At 47.3% G+C, this 10,235-nt stretch overlaps 1 protein-coding gene across 2 annotated transcripts in view; it reads left to right on the plus strand.

The window, feature by feature from the left end:
• Positions 1-9,542, plus strand: part of PSAP (prosaposin) — a 35,672-nt gene extending 26,130 nt beyond the window's left edge. Inside the window, exons 6-14 of one of the 2 annotated variants that reach the window (XM_072628244.1) lie at positions 219-362; positions 1,691-1,747; positions 5,287-5,415; positions 6,149-6,244; positions 6,620-6,794; positions 6,896-7,053; positions 7,440-7,520; positions 7,873-7,983; positions 8,265-9,542. In XM_072628244.1, the coding sequence (XP_072484345.1) occupies positions 219-362; positions 1,691-1,747; positions 5,287-5,415; positions 6,149-6,244; positions 6,620-6,794; positions 6,896-7,053; positions 7,440-7,520; positions 7,873-7,983; positions 8,265-8,300 (987 nt within the window). In that variant the 3' untranslated portion in view covers positions 8,301-9,542. The remainder of the gene's footprint in view (positions 1-218; positions 363-1,690; positions 1,748-5,286; positions 5,416-6,148; positions 6,245-6,619; positions 6,795-6,895; positions 7,054-7,439; positions 7,521-7,872; positions 7,984-8,264) is intronic. The other variant, XM_072628245.1, reaches the window with a different exon arrangement.
• The last annotated feature ends 693 nt before the right edge of the window (positions 9,543-10,235 follow it).

Raw genomic sequence — 10,235 nt, forward strand, 5'->3', positions numbered from 1 at the left:
CTGGATTCCTAATAGTCTGAGAATTAAGTTTCTTTTCAACATGATGAAAGTATGGTTAGAAGAAAAGATTTTCCCTGCCATGGGTGAAGAAAACTAGACAGGAGCATCCTATTTCTCTTGGGTGTCTACGCTGTTTGGGTTGTTGATTGGGGGTGGGGGACTGTGGGAGCGAGAGACGGACAATTAGGACACTGAATCGTGTTCTGTCTTTTCTTCAGGCTGGAGAGGATGTTTGCCAAGACTGTGTTAAGCTAGTGACTGATGTTCAGAATGCTGTAAAGACCAACTCCAGCTTCGTTGTGTCCTTAGTGGATCATCTCAGGGAAGAGTGTGATCGCCTTGGGCCTGGTGTATCAGACATGGTAACCTCTTTGGCTTTTCATAGAAGGAAGGCTTTCTAATCCAGAGTTTTCCCAGTGGCCTAGAAATCCTAGTAGTTTGGTTACAATCTAAAGTTCTGTCAAAACTCAAGAATTTGTGTTGAGGTGGTGGCCAACGTACCATTTTTTTAAGGACACAATTTCAAATGATCTGAGGGAAATAAACAGGGTGAGCTAATTTACAAAGATAGCAAACTGTGGGGCAGTTGAGGCAAAGTTTTATTGTCCAGTCCCCTGATTTAACAGCCAAGACAGATGAGACTTGGCCCAAGGCCCAAGAGGAGGGTCATGCTAGAGAAGGCTGGGATTGGAGGTTGGGGCCAAGGCCTCTGAAATATTTGAAATCTGGAGATTTATTTAGAAATTAGGGACAAAAGAGGCACACAGCATTTATCAAGGTCCTGCTTACATGAGCAACATCAGACACAGGAACAAAATCATCTCTATCCTTAAGGAATTTCCCAGGAGGAATAAAATCCATCTGTGAAAGGGTAATACAGAATAATCTGAAGAGGAGGGAAAAGCATTAACTCATGGGGCAGGGGCAGAAGGTGGGTAGGGAGGAGAATTAGGATAGTCTTCCTGGCTATTAAGTTGATCCTTGAAGGAAGGTGAAGACTCTGAGAAGTAGAATTGAGGAATGACTCTAGGTATGGCAGATGGATGGCCCATGCACAGGGATGGAGGCAAGATTTTTGTTCATAGAAAGAAGGACCTGTTGGTAGATAGTCATAGATAGTGGAGAAGTAGCCTCGATAGGGAGAGAGCACTCAGAAGATGAGGGAAAAGGACATGGGCTTGAGGGCATGAGCAAAGCTATTGGTGTTGGTGAGGAGCTTGGCCCCCTCTTCCTCAAAGGATGGGCAGAGATGGAAGGGATTTGAGTGTGGTCTAGAGGGGAGGCAGCCCTCAGGGCATGGCAAGGCTCTCTGCCAAGGAGCTGAAGTTGCCAGAGGGGTCTGAGGATTGGAGGTGGCGTAGAAGACCTAAGGTGGAAAGTCAATGAATGATGACCAGAACGCTGCCCTCCTTTCATACTGCAGGAGGAGAGCAGGTAGATGAGAGGGGGATTCCAGGGTTGAACACTGGCTCCTCTTGAACAGGGGAAGGGCAGCTCTGGTTTTCAGTAGCCATCAGTAGAATGAGATCTGACCCAGCAGAATGGGAGCAGAGTGCCTTTGGGGCAGACATGGTTCTTTGTTGTTTTTGGGAACTTAGACAGTGGAGCTGGGAAATTCTGGGTTTGATACTTTCTTAGATTGATAGGTATTCTTAAATTAGACTTGATTTTTCTCTCTCCTCCCCCGCAGTGCAAGGCCTATATCAGCCAATATTCTGATATTGCTGTCCAAGTGATGATGCACATGGTAAGTGGAGGGGAGAGCTTCTTGCCAATGTTTGGACCCCCCTCCCCCGTGGTTTCATCTTCAGCCCGAATAATCCTTCAAACCTCTCAACCTCAGAATTGTCCCTTCTGCCTCTGTTGGACCTTAAACTTGGTGGATTATTGGCAAAATTAACCGTCTCTTACTAATTTGCTTCCCCCCACTTAGATTTTTCTGGATCTTTCTTTATTTACAAAGGAGGGAGTGTAATACCTCTCAAGAGGTCTGCAGGTGCCCTTTAGCCTCACCGCCAAATTGCTGTTCCTGATGGTTAGCTCTGAGATGGCCCCTACCATCTGTATCAGAATCCCTGGATCCTTGAATTGCCAAGCTTGAGCCTCATGCTGAAATGGGGGTGGGATGGGGTGGAGTGGGGCAGGACAGGGTGGGGCAGTGGGATGGATCGGGCCATGACCCTGCTGCCCCAAGATTGTTTTTCACCAGCGTAACTGACGTCACAGCCGGTGCTGCTTAAACCCAGAAATAGCATGCTCACCATGACTGTTCTGCCAAGGCTGTGGGAGGGAAAGGCTTCACCCAGGAGTTCCAAAGGAACTTTTTATGATGCTGAATGAGAGCTGTGTTCTGCTAAGAGGGTGAAGGATGTCCTTCATATAAGAGAGATTGTTCCTAGTGGCAAGGATGGATTTGTCCTGAGCAACTCATCCATCCACATTCCTTTTCCATATCGCCCCTTGGGATTAGAGACCCACTTTTTGGAGAATTGGGTAAGGGGTAAGGTCTGTGCCCAGTAGAGATGGTTTTTTAAAAAACTATACAAGAACTGAAGTAACACTTCATACTGTAACTGGATGAACTCAGTACCCCACAGGTAGGAATGAACTTTTCTGAATATACTCACCAATATTAAGTTAATTTGGTTGGGTACTTCTCTCTCCTTTTTCCTTTATAAGACACCTGGGCCTCAATGGGCATTTCTCTACCTTGCATTCTGTAGTTCAGAATTCTTAATCTTCTCAGTGAGGAGATTTAAGGTTATAGGACTTCTGTTCATTATAGAATTGGGGATTTTAGTCCTTACCACATACAGTATTCAAGGGAGAGTGCTGGTGGACTCCAAGCATATGTCCTGAGTATAAATGGGTCTTGAGATTTAGAAGTCAGTTGGGCATGTTGAGGTCTTGCTCAGTCTGCCCAGACAGGCAGAACCAAGGTAGGTGACCTTCCCTCAGCACAGACTGACTGCTCAGCTTCTTTGTGACACCTTTTGTTTACATGTGGTTCTCAACTTGATTTTGTTTTATTTAACATTTTTTCTTACCTCTTATGTCCTTTCCTTTCTCTGATTTTCCACTCCGATCTCCTGTTTTTATTCTCAACCACAGGATCAGGTATGTGATGGGAACCTTGTTAGTAGTAGTGGTAGTGCTGGCTGGTGGCTGCTTTTCTCTTTCAGATTCCCTTTCCCAGCTTTGTCTTAAGGGCTGTCCTTTTTTTACATCTTGCTTGTTCAGTCAGAAACCTGGGGAGAAAGGAGAACGGCAGGTGCCCACTGACTGCAGTGATGTGGAGGAAGATCTTTGGGCAGGTGATAAGAACTCACCTAGATCTTCTGCCAGTTCTAGATGTGGGTGCCTCATCTTTCAGTTCAAGGGGCTGGACAGTGACTGGTACAAGCAGCAGCAGCTCCCTTCTTCCTCAAAGATGGAGACTTTTGTCTTTGAACCTGAGCATTGCATGACTTTAAGACCTGCTCTTCATAATTCTAGAAATGCTTCTGCTGCATGAATGATTTAAAACCACATAGCAGGTGTCTTGGATCCAGGGAATTGGGACCCCGGGCTCTGGCTTCTGCCTTTAGGTACCAGGGGAGTCATGCGTAGGCTGGGCCTGGATTGGTTCTCGATGACAGTGGTTCTTGTAACTGGGTCAATCACCACGCCGCACTAGCCCCCCCCCCCCCCCCCCCCCTGCTTTCCAGGAGTGATGTTTTATTTTCCTATCAAAGAATAGATATCTACTGGCCAATTCCACCTGGCCAGAGAGTATTCTTCATGAGAAAGGACTGGGGACCTTTAACCTCTTATGCCTCTAAGAGATATGGTCACGGGAAGCATCTGTAGAGCTGTGGCTGTATGTAGAGGAGGATCTATCAACCCTCTCCTCCCATCTGGATGGGGAAAAAATGATATCTTGATTTTCACTAACTGCTGATTGAAATCTGGATGATTTTCTTAAATTTTGAACTTAAAACAAGGACAGCAACATTCAGAGAAGGGGTCCATAAGGAATCACCAGACCACCCAAGGGTCCGAGACTTAAGGTAGTCCAAGCTGAAGAACCCCCCAGTTAGGTTGCCAAGGGCATTTGAGGTAGAGAAAGACCCCTTTACGTAAGAGGCACTGGCAGTTTGAGTTTGGGCTTCCTTTGGGCTCTGAGCCATGTCTCAGGTCCTTCCTGCTTTCAGCAGTTTTTTCACTAATTAGAAGATCTGTCTTCTTACCTTACTTTTCAGATTCTGGTCTGGCTAAGTAGATTTAAGGACAGATTTTAGTATGCTTATAGTCCTTGAATATTTAGAAATCTGACTTCCAACAAACAGAACGCCAGCCTCCCTTTTGTCAGTCTCTTTTTATGGCCTCCAGCCGCTGGGGTGGGGCTGCCCTTTCTTATAATAAGGCGAGGGGAGGGGAGGCCTGTGGTATTTGTCCCTCTGAGATGTTCTAGGTGAGGTCCTGAGTGGATTGCTCACTCTGTTGGGAACAGCCACCTCTAATTTCTGTCTTAGACTAACATGTCAGCTCTGTCTGGTTCTCTGCCTTTGCAGTTTAAATGGTACAAAGGAAGAGACTCCTGGGGCCCCCTGAACATTTGGGGACACTGGTTTTCATTTGTAGACTTTGGGTGATTGTCAGCATGGTGCAAAGAGTTTTGGCATTTCCCTCTTGTGCATTTTTAAAAAAATAGCAACACAAATAACTTTCTAATATTTCAGATAAATTCCATTTTTTAGAAAACTAGACTCTGTAGTATCCCTGTGGATAGTCCATAAGGCTCTGGCCCATTTAGCCAGCTAGGTGGATCTCTGGAGACTTAATTGGGCTATTGGGAGTTGTTGGGAAGTAAAGCATCTCTTGTTGTTGACTATCAGCTTAGAGTGATAATTGGTCCCTGGTCTCCATCATCCTGAGGACAAAGAGTACCTTTGGATGTGGTCTTCAAGTTTAATCAGACACATAAGGTGGATGGGTTAATGGGTTAAGCAGTGATATTAATAGTCCTGCAGTAAAACTCAGACAAGAGGAAGCCCAAAATAGGATGTGTTTTCACCAATACTGATAGATAGCAGGGTTTCTTCCACCAGACACAGTTTTCCTCTGTTGCTCTAATGATGAGTTGACCTTTGAGAGCAGACCTTTGTCTCTTCTCTTTGCTACCCTGGTGCTTCCGACCTTGGATCAGTCCCCCTTTGGGGGAAGCCTGTGGGCTGGGTATGGGCAATGGTGTGTACATTTGTTGGAGTGCATGCTGGTCTGACTCCCCACTGTGCTTCTCTAAAGCAACCTAAGGACATCTGTGAATATGCTGGGTTCTGTGCTGGGAAGAAGATGCCTCTGCAGGCCCTGGTCCCAGCTCATGTAGCTGCCACCAAAGTGATCCCTGCGCTGGAGCTGGTGGAGCCAGTCAAGGTAAGCACAGGCCCATCATCTATTAAGTGTTTCTGGGGCAGAAAGGACAGCTGAGACGGTGTGGGGATAGTCCCATCATTCAACCCAGCTGGCTAAGTAACTGAGAATGTGAGCCTTTCCTCTGTGAAAAGCTCACCTTCCTTGGCAATGAGTTGCCAGGGACAGAAGCTGCACAGATGTGAGGGGCCTGCCTCCCTTGGCTGGGTGCTTGCTTTCCCAAAGCCAAAGGCTTGGGTTTCATGGTCTCAGTGCCTCTTTTATAGCTTCTGGCTTGTTTATCTTAAGGCTTATCATCCAGTGTGGGTTGGCTCACTCTGGAACTGAATGAGGTGGTGAATATTCCCTGAATTATTTCCAGGAAGTCATAGGCTCATAGAGGTAGAGCAGGGAGGGACCTCAGAAGTCATCCTGGGTCACATGGATAGTGAAGTGTGGATTGGTGCCAGCATCTAGACCTTGGGCCCCCACATTAGGGCTTTCCTGAACCCCCCAGCTTCCCTGTGAATTCATAATAAGGAGACCCCAATCTAGTGTCTGAGTTTAGCATTGACCTGTAGTGAGATCTTGAGTCCCCAACTCCCTGTGCCTCTGTTTCCCCATATCTGTGACAGGGACTATAGACATAGCCCTGACACTGGAGCAGTGTGTGCAGGTGCTGGAGAACTGAGGCTGTCTGGGGAAAGGTTCCCACTATCCCTACTGACCTTGAGGTCCCCATGTACTCTCTTAACAGCAGAACTTGGTTCAGATGAAGGCTGGTCCCACTTGTGAACTGTGCCAGTATGTTATCAAAGAAATCATCAAATTGCTAGAGGGCAACAAGACTAAGGTATGTGTGCCTAGTGGTGCTCCCCTTCCTGGGCTCTACCAACATTTCTTGAGTCCCTCCAAGGGGCTTAGCACTGTATGTCTGGGCCCCTTCTCTGTTCCCTTGGAGTCAAGTTGCTTCAGTGTGAGAATGAGATGGGTGTGCTAGGTTTGTCCTGCAGAGATTTTGGTGTCATTTTAATTTATAGGTCTTTGAAGACAGTGAATGTCCTGCCTTTTGGGACCTAGGCTGGGCTCCCGTAGGGACCAGGAAAGTTCATGTCATCTCCTTCCTCCTGTCTTCCTCCCCACCAACTCTGCTTCCAGCAAAATCAGAACTCCTACAACCCACAGCACCCGAGCCTGACTCAGTCTAACTCCAGTTCTCATGTTCTAGGAGGATATGGTTCATGCAGTTGAGAAAGTATGCTCCGTGATCCCCAAGTCCATGGCTGAAGAATGCCGAGATCTGGTGGAGTCTTACGGCCCAGCCATTGTGGACCTGCTCCTTGATGAGACAAGCCCGCACTTGATTTGTAGCTTGCTTAACCTTTGCCAAAACAAAAAGCCAGGTAAGAATGGAAGACCCTGAGTGGACCTTTTGCTTATGACCTCAGACATGGCCAGTTATCACACACATCACGTTGCCTTTCATGTCCCCTCTGTTCTGTAGTTAATGTGGCCAGGCTTAAGAGTGGCATCTTCTGTGAGATGTGCAAAAAGTTCGATGGGTATTTGGATCGGAACTTGGATAAGAATAGCACGAAGGCCATGATCCTCGCTGCCTTTGAGAAGGCTTGTAGCATGTTGCCAGGAATTTACAAGGATGAGGTAATGCTGGGTATTAAGACTCCTGGAGTTAGGAAGGTCTGGATGAGCTGTGGGGCCCCAAAGTACTGACACTGATAATCTGCCTCCCATCCTCATTAGAGGGTTTTACTTTCATTCTGAAGCCAATGGTCTTTGAGGACTCATTCCTAAAGGTGGGTAGCTGACAGGCCCAAGGAGGAGGCAGCCAGGTCTCTGAATTGAGCAGGGAGATCCTGTGCCTCCCCTGGGAAGGTGGTGATGGTCTTGGGGAGGTCTGAGGTGGCCAGGGACTAGTTTGGGGCATGCTGGGAAGGTGAGCAGCTGCTCTGTGGTGAGAGAGCCTGATGGCTCCTTGAGAGCCAGCCCCCTTGGGCTGTCTGAGTGCTGTCCTTTGTTCTGATCAACAGTGTGATGAGTTTGTGGAACAGTATGAGCCTGTCCTGATAGCAGCCCTGCATGATGAGATGAATCCTGATTCTCTGTGTCTGGTAAGTATGGCAGTGGGAGTAGGTGCCTGTTCTTGGAGCCCATGGGCACCTCCTGAGAGCAGACAGTGTCCTGGGCTCTGAGACCCTTCTAGGAGGGTGGGATCATCCCTGGGGTCTGTGGGAGGATGCCCTTTCCTCTTCCCAGCTCCTCTGGACATCTCTAGGGTGTGGCCAGCATCCCTTCCCACCCCATGGAACCCAAGAGAGCCAGGCAGCTTTGGTTTAAGGACCCACCTCACTTTGCCTAGAGCTCAGTTCCTTACTTCCTCACAAGTGAGAGGAAGGGGTAGAGGGAGAGGAGCACCTGGGCCCATCTCATTCTGCTTTATCACATCCTTTTCTCCCCATATAGAAAATTAAAGCTTGCCCCAAAGCTTCTCCTAAGCCTCTGTTGGGAACAGAGCAATGTGTCTGGGGCCCAAGCTACTGGTGTAAGAACATGGAGACAGCTGCTCAGTGCAACGTAAGTACCCCCCACTGTCTACACCAAGGCCACATGCCACATGCATAGGGTAGAACACCAAGAGGTTCCTTGTGTTTTTTTTTTTCTCTAAGCCCTTTAGGGGCTTGCATTTATTAAGCACTTACTGTTGGCACTGTCTCCCCATACCCTCAGGATGAGTGCCTGGGTTGGGGCTGGCTTCTCTGGGCCTTGGGTTGAGTCTTAGGTCTCAGTTTGGCAGGGGGAATAGTTTGCGGGTATTGGCCTTGGAAGAACCTCATTTCTCTCTCTCTCTCTTCTAGGCTGTTGAGCACTGCAAGCGCCATGTGTGGAATTAGAGAGCCCTTATGTCTTGGAGAAATTGCAACTTCTTTGCTGTTTGTGTGTCTGGGGAAGGGAACATACAGATCTGATTTTTTTTTCTGTTTTTAAATGAGTCCCACACCCTCTTTTTCCTCCAACGCTGTTCTGTTCCCTTTGTCCATCATTGCTGTGGGTCCGAAAGGCACCGTACTTGGCCATGTTGCCATGCTTTCCCTATCCCCCCACCCAAGTAGATGAATGACGGGCCACGAATGCATCTCGGACTTGAGTCTGGGTGGGATGGTGGGAGCTGCCGATAGGGATGACAGAAGAAGCTCAGCTTGACTGCATCCTCAGCTAACCACCCATGGTGTCATCTGGGTTTTCAACATCCGACTGGTTAGTTGTGTTTAGAACTGTCCTGACCTGAGGTGGTCACAGCTCCTGGCCCTCTTCCAGATAGGTCTCTTATCCTCTTGGCTGCTTTAATAGTAGCAGGAGAATGGTGTGGCTTTGTGCAGGAATTATTCAGAGCCTTCTTGGTTTTGTGACCTGGTTTTCCCACTATGTGGAAGAACCCTGGTCACTTCATTGGATGACTCTGCTTCTGGCTGAGTGGAGCCCTAGCTGGATGGAGGCAGCCCAGCTGTCACTCTGTTTCTTTGATGACCCCCATCCTTCGGTTGTAGCCTTCTGTTTCTTTGTGGTATTTTCCTTGAGCCTTTGCCTTTTGAAGTGGATTTGGGGAGGTGGGATAGAGCTGTGTCAGGGTGGGCTGCTCTTTGGGGTGTGTCTGGGGGTGGGGGGTCATTCTGTAGCTTGTTTCTTTGGAGGCTCTGAATTGTGCAGTGACCATAGCAGTACTTGCCTAGTCCAAAGCCAAGGGGCCTGGGGGAGACTTTCTGGGGGAGTCTTTGCTTGTGTTGGTGCTGTGTCTTACACACAGTGGCACGTGGGGTCCCTGCCGGAGTCCCTTCTTAGAGGTTATTTCTTAATTATTATATTTTTTAAATTAACATCGGTGACAAAATCCTGCTTTTCTTGCTTCCTAGTAGAAATTTGGCCGACCCACCTGAGTGCAAGTTTCTCCCTTGTTACCAAATGTAGTCTGGGCCTCAGTTTCTCCTCTTGTGATAGCACCTTCTGCTCTGTCTTGGGTGTTCAGGGAGGCAAGATGGCTTGTTGCTAGTAAGTGAATTAAATGTGATGATTTTTGTTTTGTTCTGGTTTTGCCTTAAAGCTTCTGTAATTAACAATAAAAGTTCTAGTGAACTAAAGTAGTTGTGATCATTTAGTCATTGCAGTTGTTTGATCCTAGGGTATGGAGTGACAGACTGGGGGAGGGCGAGAGTGAGCCAGTGAGTGTTTGTGTGTGTGTGTGTGTGTGTGTGTGTGTGTGTGTGTGTGTTGGGGATGGTCGGGTGTGTGGAAAGGATAAGGAGAAGAGAGCTGTCCTGTAGGAACAGGGTTGCTTTCAAGCAGATTAACCAAAAGTAACTGGATAGTCATGTCTTCAAAAGAAGAAAAAGGTTTCACACCACCACTAACATAGAAATATGTTTGGTGTGACTGCACGTGTATAACGTATATTAAATTGCATACCTTCTCAAAGGGGAGGGAAGGAGAGAGGGAAAAAATTTGGAACTCAATTAAAAAAGTACTTTTTCTTGTACTTGGAGAAAAATAAAATTCAAGACAAAAACTCCTTGAATTTAGAAGAAGGCAATATTAAAACAAATGGAGCTAATGGAAGAAAATGAAAGATAGTGACTATAGGAAAAGAAAACCCAGCAAACTTTTTTACAGGAAGTGTACCTAAAACCTTAGGTTTGCAATTTAGGAAGATTAATTTGATGTCTGAGTGGGCGATGGACTCAGTAGGGAGAGACCTGAGGCTGGGGGGACCAATCAGGTTTAACCAGGTGACTATTACAATAGTCCAGACATGGGGTGATGAGAGTTTGCCCTTG

Source organism: Notamacropus eugenii, chromosome 1, assembly GCF_028372415.1.
Source record: "Notamacropus eugenii isolate mMacEug1 chromosome 1, mMacEug1.pri_v2, whole genome shotgun sequence".
NCBI classification, from domain to species: Eukaryota; Metazoa; Chordata; class Mammalia; order Diprotodontia; family Macropodidae; genus Notamacropus; species Notamacropus eugenii.